A 24845-nucleotide genomic window follows, 5' to 3' on the forward strand; every position below is an offset into this window, starting at 1 on the left:
GAGAATAGATTGAGACGCAGAAATCGAATGAGTTCTTTCTTTTGTTTTGTATAAGAACGACACAACAGTAACGTAACACACAAATGTATGGAACTGATATGGGCAAACTATGACCCGCGGGTCAAATCCGACTCATTGAGTGATTCAATCTGGCCTGATGCTGGCCTTTAGCTGAAAAAATAGCTCAAGACATTCGTTTAGATTGCGATTAAATTTAGTTTTTGCACGAGGCTCATTGTTGTCCACGTTTGCTCTTGTAACACTGTTAATATTGTTCATGGAATGTAGCTTTTTACGTCATACTTATACACCAGTCTAGGTTAGCAAAATAATCTTGCTACGTCTGGTATAGAGACAAAAGCACAAGCATCTGTGCCGTCACCGTCTCTTTCAAACGATTTAAAAAAAAAAACATGTCGGCGTGGTTTTCCAATACTAGAAAAAGTTGAGTCAAACAACGAACCCAGGTACTTATACAAATACACTCTCCTAAAATTTGCAATCAGTTGGCCTACATTTAAAGAGAAAAGAAGTTTTGTGTAAGGACAGCGAAAATAACAACAAATAAAATCATCTAATAAGGGACATTTATAGTATGAAGTTAATAGATTTTATCCAATATCTTTGAAGCAGAAGTGGGCAACGCTTTCAGACCAGGGACAAAAGTTTTGGCCACCTAGACTGGCGGGCTATGTAAGTGTGACGAAAAAAGTTACACGTGACGCACACGACAAGCGCACGAGCAAAAGAAAGAGATGTAAAAAGCACGCCGTCGAATCGAGTGAGGGAGAAAACGTTAAATTTTGTTAACGTCCCACATCATGAAAGTCTCTGGCAACATAAAATACAGCACTCACAGACTACGATCATAATCTAACGAGCATGTATGTGGCATGTGGAATCAGACTTTGCGGCATGTGGAATCAGGGATTATGGTATATATGTGAAATCAGGCATTGTGGCATTTTGAATCAGGTTTTGTGGCATGTGAAATCAGGCTTTGTGGCATGTGAAATCAGGTTTTGTGGCATTTGGAATCATACTTTGTGGCATTTGGAATCATGTTTTGTGGTATGTGGAATCAGTCTTTGTGGCATGTGAAATCAGGTTATGTGGCATGTGGAATCAGGTTTTGTGACATGTGGAATCAGGCTTTGTGGCATGTGGAACACAAAATTTCGCTATTTTATTAGGAGTAATTCAAACTGCTAACTTGAGTAAGGGTAGTAAGCTTACGTAAGGGGCTTCGCTGGTTGGGAATCGTACGTTAAAACTACACTTTCTATCTTGCCAAGAATGTTATGAATTGGTTGGGTGGACCAAAACATAAAATATTCGTGCTTCGAAAACGTCGTGGCGGACAGAAGTAGCGTGTACGAGAAATCGTATATGTGATAGGATTATTCCGTGTGTTTTTTACCTTTTGTTTTTCTGTTTGTTTTGGCTGTAACAAGCAGAGTCGTTTTTGTGTTTCATGTGAGAAGGTTCTGTTCGAGTTATCATTGCCCACATTGAGTTGTATTTTTGATATTTGATGAATAATAGGCCGCAGACGAACCTCGGGACTTCTGATTTGAGCGTAGTGGGTGTTTTAAAAAGATGCGACATATATGTGGATGGACACTTGCATATGGTAGTTACAAATAAATGCATCATGTGTCATACCTTGCTGTTATGAACTGGTAAACGTGACTTGTGGCATATTGTCATTTATTTGGTATTTGTTTAATGAAGTCGCATAAAGATTGCGCGCTCAGATAAAAACATTAAATTTTAAGCAATAACATAAGAGCATGTTTTTGAGATGTAATCTGTCTTCTGACGTCAAAGTTTGTGTGAAAAAAAAACATTGTTTGACAAGGAATGTAAAAAATAAAAAATATAAACATAATAACATGAGCTCATTTCAGTTTATGAAAGACATTACGAACAGTCAGTAAAAAGATTTCTCGGATCGTAAACCAAACATGTGACGAACTTTCAGAGAAAAAAAATTAATCGTCAATCTTCCATGGCTATAAGAAAACAAGCTTTTCACCCATTTGAAACTAAACGGCATTCCGTGTACTTATACGAGTAAGCCAGCGGTTCCCAAAGGAGGCGATTTGATTAGTGCGAAAATTAAATCTTATTTTAGATGCCGTGTATATAAATCAATAAATTCATTATACCCCTCTATGTTGTTTACTTTGTGTTACGTAGTGCCTGTCTCAATTGTTACGTGACTTTCAAGTAACAACAGAGGAATGACACGCAGAAACTATTTGCAGCAATCTCGTCGGCTGCAGTTTATTTCTCTGCTTAATCTAGTTTAGCGGACATGAGTGAAGAACAGTTCCCTTTTGCATTTATTCCTTATGCCCACATGTTTACATATTCAAAATGCATGAAGTACAATTAACGATCACTAAATTGAGTTTTATTTGAGGGAAGCAATATTTTCGTGTGAGTGCGTCTTGAGTTTTTTCCCTGATAATTTGGCGCCGCACGAACAAAATGTTTGGGAACTGCTGGTGTATGCCATTACCGTTAGAGATCTGATACATCACAGGCTGTTCCGTTGTTTATGTTGTATACATACGAAATCTTTGCATCAGTTGTAGTGACACTATCTGCCATTTTATCAAAAACAATGGCGGCTTCGGCATATTTTGTACATTAGTGTTATAAATCAAGGAAACTGTAAACACGAATAGCATCGCTGTGACATAGTTGTTGGTCGGTTGACTTGAACCCAATAAACGAGCTTTAAGTTCGGTACTCCCGTAGTATGTGTACCAGGTTAGGGTCAGGCCATAATTTTATTCTGATTTTACTTCTCATACGAGTTTGAGGACTGTCTGTGTTTGCCAAGTGAATATATCCCCTACTCATAGGTTTCAGTCCCTTCACACAATTTGATGTGATGTAGGCGAACAAAATTAATTACCTCCATATTGGTACATATACTTCTGGAGCGCCTTGAATTCGGTACAATAATAAGTAACCTATGTTAGGGAGGGGAATAAGTAGTCAATCCCGTGGAAACCACAAGAACACCACAAATACAAGCAAGTCGCTCGTTCAAAGAGAGCAAAACCTTGTAAATGATACTGCAGGCACTTTACTTATTATCCTCAATTTTGCCAGAACGAAACAACATGCACGGAAGGACGCAAAATGCAGCAAGAATAATAACTATAATAATAGGGAAATTATTTTTCAACTCAGTGTTGTAATCTCAAATAGAATTTGCATATTGTAACATAATAAAGCAATTCGCACATCTATTACATACATCATTGCGACAAAATAGCTGTAATTTTGATGCAAAGATATCAACTCCATAATTTGACATAAAAATATAATTTCCAATTTTTCACGGGTACTCGTACAAGTTCAAACTGTTAGCAACTGTCTACGATTTTATTGCTTTTTTCGTTATTTGATTTATAGTTATGTGTTATAAAAATCGACGGTAAATACTCTGAAATTTTATCGATTTCATTATTTGTTTCTTAAATTATGGTTGTGTGACATTAATCTATAGCAATGATCTTGTCATAAGTATGATTGATGAAGAACTTTGGACCTCGATATAGTATTATTCTTTATCACAATATTGTATCTCATCAAAAGGAAAGTTTGGAAAGTTCAGTATAGGCATGCAAATTTCATACGAATAGAGCCTCGCCGTTGATTTATCCTTGTAGTTTTCAACCGTACCGGGAGGCCGCAAATCTCGCTGGTTGCCTAAAATATATAAAAAAAATCAACAAATATCATTTTTTGAAATAACCACATCATGGATGTGTAAAATTGTTAGGTGAAACACCCTTTAATTTTGATAATATTTATATATTCTACTTGAAAACGTTTCTAAAACATTTCATAAGCACGAAGATCGTTGTACAAATGATGTAACTGTCTGACTTGTATAAGCTATATATATGACATCGAGTTTAATAATAGTGACAAACCTAATACGTATTTGAATACATTTTCAAACAATAATATATACTTATGTTAATACAGACTATCGGGTTTAAACAAAAACTTGAGGAACTCCTGGACTGTAATGGCGGAATGGGGCCGTTAGTTGAAAAGTTTATGCCTATTTGTGTGAATACACACAGTTTCTACCTGAATAAGCACTAAACCAAATTTGTTAACCAAGCTGTCGAATAGCGTGGTCGAGGTTCATGGCTTTGTAATTCGATCTTTACGATATGTCATGTTATAGCATTAACACGCCTCCAACACACCCACGGGAAGTTATTAATGTTTGATAGAGGTTCAAGTAAAAATCGATATTCAAGTTAAGCCCTTGACGTTTAATATGATTTATAGAATATCGGAAAACACGTCTTGCGTGTACAGAATAAGCTTGCTGATCTATACTCGATTATAAATTATAATGGTTAAATAAACAGAAGAGCGATTCTCAAATATATGGACACTAAGGCCACAACGAAGTAGAGTATTCCCGCAATTTGTATACCAGGTTAGGGTCAAGCCTTAATTTTATTTCGATTTTCCTCATTTCAGTTCTATTACGAGTTCGCGGACTGTCTATTTAAGCCAAATAAAAACACTCCCCTGTCCATAGATTTCAGTCCCTTTTCACAACTTAATGTTAATTAGACGAACAAAATTAGCTACCTCCATATTGGTATACACACTTTCGGAGCGCCCGAAGTAGTACGGGTATGCAATCTGTCACGATGGACTACCGGTACCCAAAGCGTACGACTTCCTCTGACCACCAGATTACTTACGCGAAAGCGCGACCGCCACAAGATGTGCAACTTATAATTTCGACTATGTCATCGCACACAAAAAAACGAATCTCATAGAAGCAGAAATTTTCGAATAAATAAAAGTGATAACCGTCTACCGAGAATAATAATCCCAACCACTGAAAATTTCAGTAGTTAAAGAGAAAAGCGATTTTGTCATAATGATAAAAATAAATTTCATCAAGAACAACAAAACGAATAGCAGGTTCATTTCGTGCTGTGACATAGCCAGGGGAGAGGGGGGTTGCTAGTCGGACCCTGTGTGAAATGTAAAAAAAAATAAGCATATATTTGTATCATGAATAGCAATTTTCGTAGCCTGGAACGCTTTTTAGGCCCCTCAAAACTTTTGAAAAAAGAATATTTTTTCAAACCCGCTAGCTGCTACGGTTTAAATTGGCAATTACAAGTTTCAGACCCCTCCCCCGCCCTTTGCAAAGTTCTGGCTACGGCCTCGACAACGCCACCGCATAGGTTACCGACCCTGTTAAGACGAGAGAACGACCCACAGATGACATTATCATTATCTCAATGATCCACCATAAAACCATCATTTTCTCGTCGGATCTTCCAGCCTGTAATCTTCGTCCATGACGAATTATTATCGCATTTCATCTGTTAGTTCAGGCGTGCGGGTTTTGATGAAAACACAGATGTCGGGTCGGGAAATTTTTCGTGGATTTGAAGATAAAGATATATAAATTCCAATGAAAAAAAGAAACTTTGGGTTGTTTTCTCTCTCATTAACGTGAAAAAATGGAGAAAAAAATACTTACTTCATGCTCAATAAAGTTGTCACATAAGTTTTGTCAAAAACCTTAAACTCATTCAATTAAAAGCACAGTTAATGCGAAACAAAACATGACTTAAATAGAAATAGGACAATGGGAAATTCTGATAAATAAACTACATTTTATAACATCTCGGTATGTTTTATTCATGTTTACTGCTGTTCTAATTTATTCATTTGGCATTTATGAATTTTCATTCATTATGTGTCGACTTGGGCTGGACATTTTTGAATACCCGATGATTTCAGAATCGAATCGAATATTTTTTTGAATCGAAGCTCGAATACTTGAAAGATATGAAAGGTCCTCCAGACACATCAATTACAGAAAACATAGAATACATCACTCAGGCAGAGTGCTGAGCGTTCACACACAATAAAAAATACGTTTTCACCAATAACTCATTACAGAAAAGAGTCATATGTCAGAATTGCGTTGAAAAAATATGGCTTCAAAAAAAATTGAGAAAATTACCTCGATCATTGGCGAAAAGAAGAAAAAAAAGATGGCGGCGATTCGAAATTTTGCTCTGAATCGATTCGAATAATTCACTATTCGATTCGAAATGCCCATGCCTAGTCTCGACATGCATTTGAGCCTGAATATCACTCTAAATATTGATCGTTCTACCGGTTGGCAGCGGTTTCTACTTTAGTTTTCTTAATTTAATATGTATTTGTTGAAATATATATGTTTCAACACTTTTGAGGCGCAGCTCGGAATAAGGTTGACTACTTTGTTCTAATTGCCATTTAAATATATACATCTCATGAGAGATCATTAAATAATCATTAAAGTTTTAGAAATACGTTTTCAATATGCAAATTGGTTAGGATGGTTATATATCCACAATCGCTATTTGAATGGTCTCTCTCCTAGAGGGCTATTGTGCTGTTTTATTTGAAAGTAGGTTTGATTTATTGAAAGGGCAGCAACACGAGACGTGAACCGTCAATCAAGCGCAATGTACATATAAAACCTCGTTATTTTATGGATGTGATCAAATTTCGTACATTTCAAAGGGTACTTCCGGAGTATGTGTACCATGGTATGGTTAGGGTTAGGCCATAATTTTTTTCTAATTTCCCTCATTTTAGTTCTATTACGAGTTCAGGGACTAGCCAAGTGACTCCCGTAGTATTTGTACCTGAAATTATTGCCTAACCCTAACCTGGTACCCATACTACGTTACGGTGTCCGCCATCTTGGTTCACGTACTTCGGGAGTACCTTTCAAAGTAGTAATTTCCTGCATTAGAGCGAGGCTTGTACAACGCTTTGTTAAGGGTGGATAAGATCTTAAATACCACAAAAATATGTTATATCTCAAATTGCAAAATTCTAACTAATGTTTATCCCGTAGGAACCCCGCACGTAAAATCAAGTTTATTTTTTCCAACCAGTAAAAAAATATCACTCGAGCACAAAACACGAGAAAATGAAAATGACAAAGTTTTACTGAATAAGGGAAGTCGCGGGAAACCAAAGCTGGTTATCGAGCAGCGACACCCAAGGTTCTAATTAAAAAAAATTGGAATTTTAGAATTTTCAAACTATTGATATTGACGGCGAGTACCGTACGAATGATCTAACTAACAGTCCAACACCGCTTATCACATGGTATATTAAAAAGTCATACCACCAAAGGGTCGTTTTAAGTGCCTTCCTGTTTGCTATTCGAGTTTAAATCTTCGGTCGTGAACTGCGATTTCCGATTTGCCACATTATGGTTCTGATATCATGCTGTTGTCAGTAATTAGAGTCAATCGCATCCCAAAGGGAGCAACTAACAAACCAAGGTCAATTATTTATGCATTAAACATCGCTGGAATGTGTTTTTCTGAGAAGATCGTTGTCTTGTTTGTGTCACATAATGTCTCCTGGGTAAGGTAAGCTGGGATATCGCTCGTTATCGAGTAACGGGCTTGTATTAACGATCTATATCAGAGCTGCCCAACCTGTGGCCCGCGGGACTCATGCGGCCCGCTATGTAAATGAGTTTATAAGAAGACATTTTAAATTTTTAGTATCGTATTTAGGCTAAAGTATGTTTCGTGATTTTGGCGTGATTGTTTCGGCCATCTACATCCAAATGTCGGTTCTTTTTATCACGCATGTATCAAGTCTTGCGCTCTGGTGGACATCGATATTTGAGTGTTTTATTTTTCGCGGACCTGCGCGTATTGTTCGACAAACTCGAAAGCTACTGTGCGATCAAGACGCTGAGGAAAATTATAAGAATTAACTTGCAACCTAAAGCTTGTTGTTTTGTTTGTGTCACATGAAGTCTCCTGGGTGATGTAACCTCGGAAATTGCTCGATATCGAGTAACGACCTTGTATTAACGATCTACTCAAATCCGCATTTGCAGATGTAAAATGTAACGTCATTATACAATATGAAATCGAATCCTATAGGGCCCACATATTTTCAAAATAAAGGAAAAGTAATAGCCTTCTAGCGAAAACAACCAATGAAAATTTAAAGAGAAAGGCAAGTTCTAATTGCCAAGTAAGACCAACTAGCGGGTAGTGAAATCGCGGGAGAAAGAGATAAAGCTCAACAGTGACATCAAGCGACATAGTAAACATTAATAATGACGTCATAAATATCTTCTTACATTCTGTTATCTAACATTACACAACAATACCCAATTTATACATGCTTTGGAATCTGTACTTGTAGTATGTTGTAATTTATTAGGTAACCACCTGTAGGCAGCCGATAATGACTGTTATTTCTCAATAGCTTGATTTTAATATTGTAAATAGTGTCTGCTTATCATGATAAAAAAATTTCCTTAGGGATCGGTCGACCTCGTTATCCTTGTAGTCTTGCCCGCCCTTTCGTTTATGATTTATAATCAATGTTTTCTTTTCAGTGATGCAATGTGCACTTTAATGATATTAGAAAATAAGTCATCATCTATCTAACCGCCCAAACAGGCGACTTTATCATTAGACGAGTTAGGCTGAAGCCTAGAGGCCTCAATATTAAATTTTATTATTATTATTATTATTATTTTCAGGTCGTTTCTAAATTATAAAAGTTTGTTTCAGAATAAAAGCTGTTTGAAAATTTTATAAAACTGATACTTGCTTAATTTTTTAATTGGATCCAGAATTCCTGCCCCAAGTATTTACCGTTTAAAAGGTTAAAAGACATAAAATATGGTCGACTATATGAATTTGTCTAAATTTAAAAATTCCTACGCTTTCTTCTTGTTTATGACGTCATAATACATTTCACGGGACGTGGAAAATACATAGAACATGACGTCATACTGAATTTAAAAGACGCCATTGTTAAAGACGAATAACGTGGCCTAAGGCCTCTCATCATCGTAATCCTGCGCTGCCCCCAACCGTAATTACGTAAACAAGTTATATTGTTTTTATTTGACTAATTGCTAAATAAAAGTTCTTAATTATGAATGACAGTTAAAGGCACCAAAACATTGTATAAACAGTGGAATGAGACAATTTAATTATAGACGAATCTTCTCCAGCACAGTTGATCAGAAACATAAAAAATAAAGCATGAAAACGGTTTTGTATCGTAATTGCACTTCAAACTGAAAGAAATGAAATTACCAAGCGGTCATTCAGTTACACGCACAGAGGTTGATGTTTCGTTTATGGCCGGGGTGTGCAACCCAGATAGAAATAACCGGGTGAAACCGCTGGCCGCACCGTTATTTACCATAGGCTATCTAGTAATTGCAGGCAGTGGTGGGATTCAGCCGGTTCGCACCGGTTCTATAGAACCGTATCACGGAATTTTATGAGATCAGCAAACCGGTTAGCATTACTGGTTTATTTGCTAAAAAAAATATGACTTTTGTAACAAAAACCGGCTAAAAAGTATGACTTTTCTGATGGAACCAGCTGACAAAATATTTGAATCCCACCACTGATTGCAGGCACAAACTTTTGGTATTGATCTTGTGACATGCGTTGTTTACACAAGCTAACTGTTAAGGCATTGTGACGTCATATGCATAGTTATTAAATTGGACTCCGGTATAGTCTTTGCAACGCGAAGGGGTTGGAATCACTCGCACGTAATAAATTAAAACTTCTTTTCGCGGCCACCACATCGTTTAAAATTAGCACTTCTCCGCGGGCAGTACCTTTTTTCCTTGACGTCGAATTTGGTACGCGGGTCGCTGGTTTATGAAATTACGAGATAGTAATTATTCTCTTATCGACGAAAGCAAAAATTCTACATGAATACAATGCAGTGGGTGAAAAACACTTGTGGGAAATTCACTTCAATTTGTTTGACTAATGCTTAAAAAGGTAATAATATAATTGCACAACCCTGATTACTCTGTTATATTCACTGAAGCGATGGTTCCCAGCCTCAGTTGTAGGGAGGGGCCCACAATACTATGAGACAAATTGATTTCAATTACCTTCAACTTCATAGCCTTTAGTTTGTTTTGGCATAAAAAGCGGAATAAAACATTGGTAAATACACAATCGACGTAAGTACCTGGCTTTTATGAACGGTGGACAGGGGGACACGAGCGCTAAAAACCTCTGGATTTGGGCCACAGGCCATACAAGGTTGGGAACCATAGCTCTAACGTAAAACACTTTTTATAAAAATAATTAACAATATTTTTCATTTCTAATGTTAAAATAAACATTTTAAAGAAAAAATAACACATACGAATAGTGAAAAATTAGGAACATCTGTTTTATTTTAACAATTTATAAGAAGAAAAAATACAATATTGTTCAAGTTCCTGTTAAAAAACAAGCTACCAAACGGTTTTCATTGGCTATTTTTGTAACCTTTCAAAAAAGCAATAACGGCATCAATAAAATTGGACAACGATAGTGTCGCAACAAGACGGTTATCTGACATTATTTATAAGTTCCAATAAATAACGCCATATTTCAATTGAGGGTTGGGAAACACGGATATAAGCGGGCGAAATAGCCAATGGCTTGTAACTTTAATTGATACACATTCCAAATATCAAACTTCTAATATTGATTGAAAATGATGATATATAGGACGACGTAAATATGGATAGAAAAAAGGAGTACCATAATTGACACAAGTTAAAGTGAAAGCGTTTTGTATTGAATCGCGAGCAGCGCTGAATTAACCAATAAGCAAGTGCTCAGGGCACTAATTGGGGGGGGGGCACAAAAATTTCCATAGACAATTTTTCAATAAAGTTCCTAAGTAGACTAGCATCTTAAATTCCTCTACCAATGTTGCAGAGTAATCGTAACTTGCCCTTAATTAGTAATGAATATTAAAATTTACTTATTCAATTTCGGTTCAACAGTTTTATTATTATTTTTTTTTGTATATAGGTCACCAAAATCGCAAGTGCTTAGGGCCTCCAAAGGGAATGAGTCAGCCCTGACTGCGAGGGTAGAATATATATATCGTTTATCAAGATATCTTTTACTGTTTAGTTTGCGCTTCATATGTACCATAATTATTTGCAGGTTTTCAAGAGGAATTCGCAAAATTTAAGGCCAGTTAGACCTAATAGGGCAGCCAGCCCAAATTTTTCTTTTGAGTGTGCAATGACGTTACACCACGCCTACTCAAGCCTTTCGTTCAGAACAAGGCTGGATAACGTTGGATTTGGGGGGGGGGCATGGTGGGAAGAAATCATCGAAAAATGTTGGGAACCACCGAGTTAGACAAACACCTCCTTTTCGAATGCCAGTCTTTTTTTACGTTAATCATGCCGTTGGTTTTTTTAATACATGACCAAAGGCACCATACGGTAGTACCGAAGACCTCATTTATTTGGCGAACAACTTATTTTTCTCATGTTGATTGTCCTTTCGGGTCTTGCTTCAACCGTTGCCCATATACGATCAAGTTTCGTATGGCAACTTAGGATATCTTGAATACATATAACTTAAACCGTATATTTTAACGTTGTAAATCATAAAATCAAATATATGCATCTCGTCTGTAGACACGTAATGAAATGTGATTGGATAATTAGAACTGCACTCTGGGCCCTGTAAAACAGATGGTGGAAAATCTTAATTAAATAAAAGTTTTAAATTGAGGTAGGCTATGCCACCTATTGGAGTGCCGGATATTTATTTCTGAAAAAGGGGTGCTATGCCCAACATATAATCATTATATTCTGTTTACAATGTATATATTTATTGTTAACGTTTCATCCATTCATCTATGGCAGGTGTAAGCAACAGGCAGCCGGCGGGCCACAACGCGGCAAGCCAAGCCATTTAGTGTGGTGTCAACAATCGGTTTTTTCCCCACTAAGCATAAAATCCTAATCCGATGGTTTGTATATAAAGCGTTTACATGGTCGAAAATTAAAAAAAAAATTTGCCCTTGTGCCCGTTCTGCCCAGTGACTTACTTACTGGAAAGCTAAAAGATAGCCGCATTCTCTGGTATATAGTCTTTGGAATCCTTCCATGAGTCCCATATTGGTGCCTTTACCAACCGAGGTGGTGTTATAGTCTGAGAATCTGCAGAGACATACCATCTGCATCTGAGATCAAATAACTGGCTAACTAATCCCAACATGAGCTGGAGACTTGACGAGAGGCTGTGGTTCGCTATTATAAGAGAAGAGCTTATGAAAATACCGTGAATCCTAATTCTGTATCGTAAATATGATTTATATCTTTGTCTTAGACCAAAATACACATACCAAACTGTCTGCACATCAATTTTTAACAAAATTGGAAGTCGGGTATAACGAACTAAAACGAAAAATATACAAATATCTTACCAGGCATGTTGGATAATAATTATATTTCCAAAACCAGTTATCAGGAGGTATTGATCCAGGTTTCAGATGATGCATCGGCCCAAGAGGATGAAAGGTCTCTCGATGATCTGCGTCCCTAGAATCTCCAGCTATCACTCCAATTTTCTCCATACATCTTCCCATTTCGACATCTTCGACCCCTCCACCTTTTGGACACTTTTTTGTTTCTATCCCTTCGACAAACCTGCGAGTTTTAAGTGTTACACTTTTAGACAGTGGTTATCGAATTTTTTAAGCCGCGCCCCCCTTTTAGAAAATGAGTCTCGCGCATCAAAAATAACTAGCTAACATGAAGCTATAAAAATAACAGGTAGTAAGACGAAAGTACGGTATGTTAGAAAGAAAAAAATGTAAATAAGAAATGTAAATATTCAATATAAGGCGGGCAAGATTAAATCTGACAAACATTTTTAATTAGATTCACGCCCCCACTATTTGAGAACCACTGTTTATGGATGTTTCCTAGAGAATGTGAAGCATTAAAGATATGTTTTGACCGATTAACAGTGTAGTGCAGTGGTTCCCAAAGTTGATTGACCGGGGGACAAATTAATAGCGGAATATTATTCGCGGGCCAAGAGAGTGGAGCACACACAAGGAGCCGATACCGGTATAATTGAATTTGTTACGAATATACACGTGTACGGGCCATATTAAGTCGTTTCGCGGGCCATAATTAGCCCGCCGGACGCGGCTTGGGAATCACTGGTGTAGTATACGAGTATATATATAAATGAGCGTCAATTCTCAGAATTAGTGAATGGGATAAGCTATTGCCGAGAAGATTCTCGGATAGAAACGTGCACAGTTGTTGTTATGAATACACAGAATGTGGTTATAGTTTCAGGAATTCTATTAATTATTCCCTTTCATAAACCATTTGCACGAGATACGGAAACCACAAGTCTTTCGGTTCTCGACAAAATGTCTGTAGTCTTGTTTAACATAGAACTATAGCAAATTTAACCGTTAAGTACTTAGTTGACATAGTAAACAAAGAGAGCAATGCTCCAATATATGGACATGGGCACGAAAGCCAAACACGAAGTAGTACGGGCATTCAATCTGTCAAGAGCATACTACTCTTCACTAACGCGAAACCCCACAAGGTGCTTAATTTTTAATTCAGATGAGGTCATCACACAAAGAACGAATTCCTTGAAACTCACAGAAAGTTTTGAAATAAATAAAAGTAATAGCCTTTCAGCGAAAAATACAATATTTAACCACTGAAAAATTTCAATACATGTGATACAGTAGTGTAAATTCTTTATAAAATAAGAAGAAAAATACCAACAAGGACAGCAACATGATAAAAAAACGATCCATAGGTACATTTCGTGTCCAACTTTTCTCATCATGATTAAGAATGATTGGAGGAAAATCACGAATGTGTAAGCACAGACAAACCCGAGCTTAAATTTTTGAATTTTCCGATTGTTTCGAGATAATTGAAAAAGGATGCAGTGAACAACAAAATCTCTATAAATTCAACCGATTTTGTACCACTTCAAAATCGATTTTAATGAAACAATACGCAGTGCAATATCCTTGTACGGTTGGGGATATATTTGGAAATTTTGAAGAGGCAACGTTTTCTATGCGGCATGGTATATTACAGGTTAGTTACCTTCTTACAGCATCATTACTTAGCACGTATCCAGCACCTCCACTCATGTAACCTTGATTAATGAAAGGCTTGAATTTTCTACCAAAGAAAAGTGGCTTCTTCGGATCATAATCTTTCAAAAGAAACCTGCCAGAATAATGAAAAACGTTTTGAAAATTCAAATATTCACATCCATAACACAAATCGGTAATATTTTTTTCAACAGGGGTCATTACAGTGGTTTTCAGCCTTTTGTGGTTCGCGGTCTTTTTCCGGAGGCTTTCGTCACTCATGGCCCCCCTGTCTACCGTTCCGAAAGTTCGGAGTATTCGAGCCTAATATTTAGCATTGTTTATGGTATACAAGAGAGCTATGCTCAAATATATGGACACGTAGCGCCACCCAGTGGGAATAATTTTGATGACGTCATAGCAAAATAAAAAGCAATAGCCTTCTGGAGAAAATTTTATCTTCAACCACTGAAAATTTCAAAGCAATTGGTCCAGTATTCGAAGAGAAAAGCGATTTCTTCAAAACGTGTCAAAGAACAAGGACACTAAGAACAACATAATATTGAAACGATCGCTATGTCCACTACGTGTCCAATAAGAGCACACTAAAGACAAAAATGTCAGAGTTATTGTGATTCTGATTGGTGGATTCTAAATCCCATTCTGATTAAACAATTTATACACAAGAAAGAGAAACCGCCCTGTGGCTGAAAATAATCTTTTCAGATGGTGAAAACAGGAGGATCTACTGACTAACTGAGGGGGAAAGTAAACAAAAAAAAATTGCCTCAGAATCAATTTGGCGCCTACCGGTGTGTTTCCTTTTAAACTGCCTCATGGCACCCTGGGATGGTTGGGAATCGTCTATTGTTCTCTGTGACACATGCATGTTATTATGACTGCAGAAATGCCAGTTAAAACATATTATAAGCAACACAAAACGACATACCATGTTTTATCAAACGGGTTAAAATTACTCCATGCTGATACCTAGTGGAGTAATTTATAATGATGGTAAGGCGAGACTAGATTTTGTTCATTTTTGTTATTCTATCTGTTTACATTATCTTAGCGTCATGTACATACGGAAGTATGCGACTTCTCTATCTCCACCGGAGTAGATTCCACTATTCTTGACCGACTCCGAGCACCTCTGTTCACGTGACCCGATTGCACAATCCCTACCCTATGACTGCCGTGGAGGCTGATCGTATTTGGGGTTCTTTATTTTATCTTACCAATCCGTGCGTTTATATTATGTTATTAAAATCTTTACTTAAGCTATAAATTTGTGTGGCAGATGGCGTTACAAACTTGCTTGATTAGGTATGATCTAATCGCCAAGTTCGTAACGCCATCTGCCACACGGTAACTTTACCTCACCTCAAGTTTTCTACAACCAAGTACGTATCGTCGTCAGCTTTCATAAACCAGTCTGCTTGATCTTTGTAATGTTCCCAGGCGTATTTGTACGCTTCTTTCGTCTTTTCATACAATTGGTCTCGACCTTCTTTCACAGGAAGACCGACTGCAGGAAAATTCTTAACGATAAAAGAGTAAAATACTTTATTTTTGGACACGAAACGGACTTATGCAGTAGTGGGATTCAGACGGTTCGCACCGGTTCTATATAGGACCGTCTCACGGAATTTTATGAGATCAGCGAACCGGTTAGCATTACTGAAAAAAACATGACTTTTTGTAACAGAACCGGCTGAAAAATATGACATTTGTGTGATGGTACCGGCTGACAAAAAATTTGAATCCCACCACTGGACTTATGGACTGTTGTGCTCTTGATGGACGTTTCCCCGACCTTTGGCCCCCGAAAGATTCCTCCTTATCTTTATCATTGCAAAATTTTCAACGCGGATTTCAAGAGTGTTTTGGAGAGTTGGGGTGGTTACTATTGGTTGCTGTGAAAACCGCTTTCCTCATAGGCAACTGCAATATTGCGCTAGTAACTTGACTTTTTTATGGATAGTTGTTGGATAGTTGTACACGCTGTTGTTAAAAATCGACTTTTCTCGGAAAGTAATGACCTGGTCGATTTAAAATTTCAGTGCCTATATATTTAAGCATTACTATCTAGCTGTTAAATAGGATTCATATTTTAATTGTAAACCTGCGTATCATTCTTCAAATCATTGTAAGGAAACGCATTTTAGGGCTAATGACTAATACAGGACGTAACTCAGGAAGCCGTATTTACATGTACGTATCCTGTACTTATTGTTGACGTGTTAAATTAATATTAATCCGTTTTTTCTGACACGTGTCATAGAACTAACAAATCGAAAGCGAGCAAATTATCAAAACTTCGTGATGCAAGTTACCTGACTAATTTTTATAAAGCATATTTTTAATAAAAAAAAAAGTTTATGCGGAATTGAGGAAATGTCTTTCTCAATGTCTTCCTCGGTACAGTCTATTGTCCGGTAACTCTATTATTTCTCACGAACCCTGATGTCCATATTTGTATTGTGTTGATACATTTTTGTGCTTCTCTGTATGCTATTTACTAGACCTTTGATTTAGACAATTTATGACCGAGTCTGACTTCGACCACCAATTACCCGTGCGAGAGAAAATATATCTCTTTCTCCGGCCGTTTGGCTGGGGGTCGGCTGCATTTTGTTGTGCTCTATTGTGGCTGTTTTGAGTGTTGAATTGTGCCGTACAAGAACAAACAATTCAAAATTTTTAGTCTTCTGACTTATTTACAACGACAATAGCAAAAAGTAAACTGTGGCACATCTAATACTCCAAAGGGACATGAGATTGTTTAACATTTGGGATTTTGAATTGATATACATATATATATATATATATGCTCTCAGTCTATATTTCAATCGCCTCTTTCATGGAGAGCCGTTGGTAGGGCCGGCCTAAGCTAGGGGTAGGGAAATTACCGCCCGCGGGCCGGTTCCGCCCCACCGAAGTGTTTCATCCGGCCCACCTATGCCGGCGCAATATAGATGTGGGAAACGATTTCCTAACGCTTCGTCGATTAGCTCATTTGACAGGCCCAGTACATTCACTCTATTATTAGTTAATACTTCGAGCGACAGACCCGAACTGAAAAACAAATCTCAATGATCGAGCGATCGCAAATGTCAAAGGTAACGCCTTGAGCAAACACCTTTTTGCGGTATCCAAAGAATACGTGCCAGTACACGACATTTATTTTTTTACATCTAGATAACATACGCACTTCGCATTGAATGCATGCATTTGTGCTGCATGTCGGATACTAGATGTACCATCTTTTATTTTTATGAACAGTGATTTATAAATGTTCCCAACAAAAGTTTCGTTTGCTTTGCCCAACTCGGGTGTCGCTGCTCGATAACCAGCTTTGGCTCCCCGCGACTTGCTTTCCCCAGTAAAACTGTGTAATTATGATTTTCTAGTAATTTGAGCTCGAGTGATATATTTTACTGGTTTCAAAAATAAACTTGACTTAACTTGGTTCGATGTTCGCTAAAATTGTTCTGCGGACAGCACAGAATGTGTCCGCGGACCGCATGCGGCCAGGGTTTGGACCACTCACATATCACATTATTGATATCAATATAACTTGGTGTACCTTATCCTCCACAGAGCTCATAAACAATCTGATGTTGCATCTCTTCGACCACGTGTCTCTCACGTGACTTGCCTTCTTCTCCAATGTTGCTGGTGACGTCATAATCCAGCACAAAACACGAACTTTCTGGTAAAGTTGTTCTGCTGTCGTGTTGTCCTCTGTACATTTAAAATAAATTATTTAAAGGTGTTTGGACATGAATAGATCGTTTGGACGACTTGGTTTCGAATTTTTATTGTTACAATTGATTTCCCTTGTTTTCCGGCATCTTTATATCAGTGGTTCTCAAACGTTAGGGCGCGCTCCAGAAGGGGCGGGGCGTAAAGCTAATTAAAAGTAAAAATATCTATTAGATTTGATTTTTCTCGCCTTATTTTGTATTTACATTTTTTACTTTCGCCTTACTATCTGTTATTTGTAGCTTTTTGTTTGCTAGTTATCTTTGCGGTGGGGCGCGACACTTGACAACTTCTAAAAAGGGGGCGCGGCTTAAAAGTTTGAGAACAACTGCTCTATATAAACTACCATATGGCAATTTAGCTTTCGTATCCGTTTATTTTAGAGTTACCAAGCGAACATACAATACTTTTGGAAAGCTTAACTTTTAAAGTCATGTGCAGTTGTCACTCACTAATTTCTCTCTTTCAAGGAGGCTATAAATACCTTCAAGACAAGATGAATTTACAAAAAACTAATTGCTCAATATCATATCTTATATTTGTATTATGCAATTCAAGTATTTGGTATTGGAGTTTTATTCTTGCTTCAGCATCCTTGCATTATACGCATACGGGTCCACTAATACAAAGGCGTTAAGGAAAAATAGGGAGTTAGTCTCGTGTAATGTATATTGATAGTTATATTTGTATATTTAAATCATTACACACGGGCATTAAATGCTATTTTCCCTCTTCTCTATAATTCTCCGAGTGACTGAATTTCAGTATGTTCTTACCAGCGTCCGCATAAACCGGAGCCACAATCTTCGGCGGCACAATTGTTCTTGTTTCACTACTTTCTTCTAAATAATCAACTTTCCTCCCGACAACGATCTTGTTCCCTGAATCTGGATCTTCATAATCTTTCCGGGCAATTTCATGCGCAGCACCAACGCCCCTGTGAAAATACAATAAAGAAACTGTTAAGGGGCGCAGTCACGAATATTTTAAAGTATGGGGGTACTCGATACTATTTTAGACAAGTAAGTAACCATATATCTTAATTCCGAGCGAGGGTCGGCACGAAACATTTTTGGAATTCAGTTCTTGATTATGTGTGTAAATTAGTTGGTAACTCATCATTCCCCCCCTGTGCAGTGGCGGACAAGAATTGTACGATAAAATGCGCTCCTGAAGTAGGTGTACCCATATGGAGGAAACTAATTTGTTCGCCTACTTTATATCAACTTGTGTAAAGAGACTGAAACCTATGGGCAGGGGTATAGTCACTTGGCTAACACAGACAGTCCCCAAACTCGTAATAGAACTAAAATAAGGAAAATCGGACTAAAATTATGACCTAACCCTGACCTGGTATACATACTATGGAGTACCCGATAAAATTCATAAATTTCTGAATATGGAAAGAAAGATCAACTCACCATACACTATGCATTGTCATCGACTGGTAATAGAAAAGCATCAGTGTGAATCCTGTTCCGAATACAAGTCCACACATAAATGCTAACGATATATACTTAAAAACTGCCATTTTTACACTAAAATTAACCTAAAATAAACAAGAATAATAAACTAATCATAAATTCTGGAAAATCGTTCAGAGGGTCGCTCATATAAATATTTCGGATTCATATCTATAAAGCGGATAAGATGGCTACAAGAAACTACTAATTCACTTGAGAGCTATTAAACGAAATCATTTTTGCTAAAAATTGAAAAACTTTTTGCCAAACTGTATCTTGGTAAGTGCAATTGCTATATTAACTTAATTAAATTAACTATTCAATAATAATAAACAAATCATAAAAATTCTGGAAAATATTTTAAAGGGACGCCTGTGGTGTCTAGAGTCTTTTTCTACCATTGGCAAGAGTGACACCGGGATATCAGTTTGCTAAAATGTATCTCAAAGTCCAAATTCTGTTAGTATTCAATGTTTGACTTTCCCCCTCAGTAGGATTTAATGTTAGATTCGCTCCCTCATAGGTGACGCTGCCCGATAACCATAACTGGTTTATCGCGTCTGCCTTCAAGGAAATGCATTTTTTATTATTCTTAATTCTGTTTGTACAATGTGTGCTTTCGGCATATGAAATTTTGGAATGCTTTTGTCCATTTATGATACAATGGTCGTGATTTACAGATAAGGGTATGTCAGGCTGAATACTATATTTTTTCACTCTTTGCTATTCAACCATATTGTTGATAGATAGATCGACAAAAGGCGGCAAAGGTAACACTGTGATAATGATGTAGCAAAGTTAGTAACATTTAAAGGTAATACAATTTATACTCATTGCTCAAATGAGATACCTTGGCACATTACTCCCTCTTCCCTCATTGAACAAAATTTTGCAACGTATATATTTTTTAAAGCGATTTTGCGGTATTTGCAATGAGACACTAAAACGTACATCTTTTTTAATACTATTTTGCTATTCGCGAGCAATTCATTGATAACGTGCCGTATTTGGTTTACTATCAATACTTCCTCCAAACGACCCAATCAAGAAACTGCGCTTTGGGTCAACTCGGATAACTTCAGCCGCGAAATAAGTCTGGGGATAGCTTCTTTAAGATATCTTTATATATCAATGTCTGCTTGCATCTAGCCTTGTTCAGAACGAAAAGCGGCAAGCGTATTAGAAATGCTCCCTCCAAATGTTGGCCTGCCTTTGCCCTTGTTTTAACAGAAGCAAAAACATTGATTCAAATATCGTAACGAAGCAGGAAGCAATTTGATACCTAGTTAAGACGTGGGTAGCATTGTAATCAGTCACCAATGTCATGGTTGAGGTATATAGATAGATAGGTTATTTTGAAAACTTCATTATACACACAAATTAAAAGTAGAGAATTCTGGAAACCAAGCAAACCAAAGTTTAAAACATGAAAAATACCATATGCCCGCTCACCAGCAAACACACAGAAAAAGTTACAAAGATCACAAACCTAGTCGAACGAGGCTTGGGACATAAATGAATAAATAAAAATACTCAAATGTATTGAACTTTCAGGCTGTTATACTTTTAAAACACTTAGGAGGGCAGTAACATTTGATAATTCAAAATATTGTGACATCAACACATAATTTACACTCGCATTAAGCACAGATTGTGAGTACCGGTAAATAAACTAATCAAGAGAGCTTTTAGCCGCGAACGATTTCTGAAATATTTGCGGTGATGCAAATACGTGACAGATTCTAAGCAGACACATTGTGATTAAACTATACTACTGAATAGTATGATAACTAACCGCATATTACGTGCTAGATACCTTAATGCTCGGAACATTTACGCCTCGGTCTTAGATATAACTATGGCGTTTCGTACATACTATATCTATTGCCAAGCTATTTCCTTATAAAGTGCTAAACATTACCACTCAAACTAAGGCTTTGGACAATAGTATGATAACTAACCGCAAACTACGTGCTAGATAACTTAAAGCTCAAACAATTACGCCCAGCACTTACTTTAGCTCCGGCGTTTTGCACATACACTAATCTATTATCAAGCTATTTTCTATTGAAGTGCTAAATATTAACGCTCAAACCAAGGCTCTAGGCAAGAATTCAGGGCTGAAATCCACCAGTTTTTTTGACCCATTGGTTCTGCAACGTTTATAATTTGCGGTCCTATTCTAAGGAGTCTCAAAACCCCGTGGCCATCTTCTCTTCAATAGAAAATATAATTTTGTTTTTTAACCCGTTTCCGTCAGTAACCCGTTTCCGTCAGTAACCCGTTTCCGTCAGTTTTCGCCGCGTTTAATATTAAAAATCTAACAAACAAATGTAAAAATAAATGCATTGCATTCAAAGAATTAAGCAAATCAGAGTAAATTTAGTTTAAATTAATGTAAACATCGCAAATTGCACCTAAGAAGGGCCTTTTCTCGTGGCCCCCAAATAATTACTCCGTGGCCCCATGAGGGTCGATAAGTGGCGCAGGCAGAGGGGAGGGGTCGTAGTCCAAAATTTTAGATTCTCGTAGTTGTCATAGAGTGAATGTTTCACGCGATAGAAAATTCATTACACGCTAACAAAGTCGCCTTATTTAACGAGCACGTAATCGCGGCGATGCAGGGAAATATGTCTCAAAATTGTCGTATTGCACTCTTATCCAACTTGTCCCAATTGTATGAAGCACGCTTCATATGAATACACTAACCTTTTGCCAAAGTATTATATCTATCCTAACCTAGAACATACCGTAAATTCCGCATTATATGCTTATATTAACCATTTGCATTGCTTATATACAGGGTGTCCATAAAGTCCCTTCACAATTCCAATTTTGTTATGAAGTCAGTTCTCAATATATCTTAACCAGGTTTGTTGTATTTTAATCAGTAATTGCTTAAGTATTTTTACTTCATTTAATACATCTGTGAGAGCCAAAACAGTATATGGTATCGATAAATGGCCTTTGCAATTTTAAAATTTTTCAAGACATTATGGAAACCCTAAATATATATATATATATACTCAAACTCAGAACAGCGGGACAATTGCAGCGAAGGAGGAATATATTTTTCAGACGTAGTTAGGCCTATAAAGTTTTAGCATAAATACCAACCTTCAAGCACCTTCTCATAACCAAACAATTAGTCAAACTAAATCTTTTTATTATAAAGAATAACCTGCCTGCTGAGATCGCTAATAGTTAATCACAATCTTGCGCCCTATTCAGACCGCTCATAATTTTATAATTAAAAGCCACACATACAAAATGAAATGCCTCAATCAGAAAATTTGCATATTACACCTCTAATACCGTATATAAAATATATCCCTCCAATTTCCCTCTTATATCTATTTGCAGGTAGCCATTCTACGCCATCTTTTACTTAGGTCGCTATCTCGTAGATAAGCGACCCGCATTCGTCACGTAGGCTTAATACGAAAGCAGGATGTCAAACAATGAAGAGTTAGTCACAGGAAACTATAGTCTATCTTGAATCTAATTTGAATCTATTCCAAACCTTTCGCGAACGCAATGCCCTGCATTACCTACTGACTGACTATTTTAATATGAAAGGGGTCACGGTCACGCACCACACGGCTTTGTGATGGTTTTTGCACGTTTTTACAAGGTTTCTAGTGCTTTTTGACGGTCGCACGGAGTTCGATACCCGGTCAATACAGAAAAAATTGCATTTTAACATCTTGCAAAATGTGTAATACGTTATTAGGTGAGCTATTTGCAAACAAATTCTAATTTCTGATACCTGCTATGTACTGTTGCCTTCTTGTGTGGAAAAATTTTTGAGGCGAATAGTGAGCTTAAGTATCGGAGTCTTGAATATAATAACGTTTTCACTTCTCAAACACGGGTCTAAAGCTTGGTTTAGGAACTGTCATTATTTTAGCAACTAACTCTTTCGGGGAGGTTGAATATTTATCAAGAGAGTGAAGTTTATCTGATATATTGCAACGTAAGGTTGAATGGGGGTAGAATTCATCCTTTGAAAAGAAAAGACGATGAGAAGATGGCTTAACCACATGGCGAACGTGCCACCAGACTAAGCCAGGTATGGATAAGGGATCCTATGCTCTACCCACAGACCTAAAATCCCCAGTGCGTTAAATTAGCTAGTGACTTTACTGTTCGTTCAAAGCAATTTTAAATCGAATTCGAATAAAACTCTCTCGTAGTAGTCATATTCATTCCAAGTACCTTACTCCACACCTGACATGGGCAAATCCGGTCCGTTGGGTTAATCAATCTGTTGCTGAAACAACCTAACTAAGCCCAAATTTTGATGTTTCAGCTGAAAATAACTCAAAGAATTTGTTGAAATTGCGATTAAATTTAGTTTCGTCACGAGGTTTATTTTTTTCCACTTTTGCTTTTATAACTGTATTGTTCATGAAATGCAACTTTTTACGTTATACTCACATGGCCCGCCAGTCTAGGTGGGCCAAATTTTTGCCCCCTGGTCCAAAAACCTTGGCCACCTCTGCTCTACACCACAAGCACCTTAACTATCAATTTGTTAAAAGCGCCCACATTACAAAACTCAACTCTATGGCCTGTTGAACGCCGATATATTCAGAACCTCAACAATACAACTCCCAAACCAAAGCGAAATTCTTCTGAACTTAAGAACAATAGGGAGACGTGTTATCTTTAGACGTTCAAATCTCGCAAAGCAAAGGTTTTATTTAATAACGTATCAAGTATCCTCCCTTTTACTGTATTTATTTATTCCAAACAAGAATAGGAGTTAACTATTGTATTTCATTGTCGACTGGCGGTTTACAGCGAGGTGTATTCTTAGAAAAACATTCCCAAATAACTGTGAATTTATGGTAAACTTTTAGTTTATTTTAATTACATTTCCTGCGTCACTCGGAAGACGAAATCCAGCGATCGTTTGTAAACGACTCCCTATGCTTTGCGACGGCTTATATAACAGCAACAGGAAGGTTGCCAGTTTGGTATGCGATCTCCTCGTTATAAAAATACTTTGGCACGTGATCTCATTTGCTTAACGTGATCTCAATCTCATAAATACATTCTCATATAATTTCAGTTCCCAATCCTTTCATCGTTGTGTTCGAGTTAGTTTAGTAAATTATTGGGCGCTTAGTATGTTAACCAAGATGGCGGACAACGGAACATAGTATGTGTACCAGGTTAGGGTTAGAATATAATTTTATTCCAATTTTCCCTTTTTTAGTTCTATTACGAGTTTGGGGACTAGCCAAGTGACTCCCGTAGTATTTGTATCGGAAATTATGGCGTAACTCTAACCTGGTACACATACTACGTTCCGGTGTCCGCCATCTTGGTTCACATTCTACGGGAGTACCCATTATGGTTACATTGAATTTACGCTGGCTTTAACACATTTTAGTCATTGAAATATTATGGAATCGATTTAAATTAGAAACTAGCTATCGGATATTTTATTATATTTATTGTTAGATTGAATTAGAGTCGGCGATATTGCAAACTTTGTCCTCGAAAATATCTGGGCTTTTTTTCCTAATTCGTTACTTAGTGTCACCGAAAGAACATGACCGTCACTTAGGATCCTAGGAACATTGCTTCGCCTTCGCCGCTGAGTAAATGTTTTCTCAAATGCCA

The 24845-nt window shown here is 37.1% G+C and overlaps 1 protein-coding gene across 1 annotated transcript; it reads right to left on the reverse strand.

Annotated features, from left to right (window-relative positions):
- Window positions 1-8889: 8889 nt before the first annotated feature.
- LOC120330050 (glycoprotein-N-acetylgalactosamine 3-beta-galactosyltransferase 1-like) lies at window positions 8890-19296 on the reverse strand. Its single transcript, XM_039396866.2, has 7 exons — window positions 19170-19296; window positions 18525-18685; window positions 17570-17727; window positions 15364-15521; window positions 13991-14116; window positions 12322-12544; window positions 8890-11573 (listed from the first exon to the last, which is right to left on the reverse strand). The coding sequence occupies exons 1-7, from the start codon at window positions 19277-19279 to the stop codon at window positions 11424-11426; spliced, it is 1086 nt and encodes a 361-aa protein (XP_039252800.2). The 5' UTR covers window positions 19280-19296; the 3' UTR covers window positions 8890-11423.
- Between the last annotated feature and the right edge of the window lie 5549 nt (window positions 19297-24845).

The sequence above is a fragment of the Styela clava genome, chromosome 12, assembly GCF_964204865.1.
Source record: "Styela clava chromosome 12, kaStyClav1.hap1.2, whole genome shotgun sequence".
In the NCBI taxonomy this organism is placed as follows: domain Eukaryota; kingdom Metazoa; phylum Chordata; class Ascidiacea; order Stolidobranchia; family Styelidae; genus Styela; species Styela clava.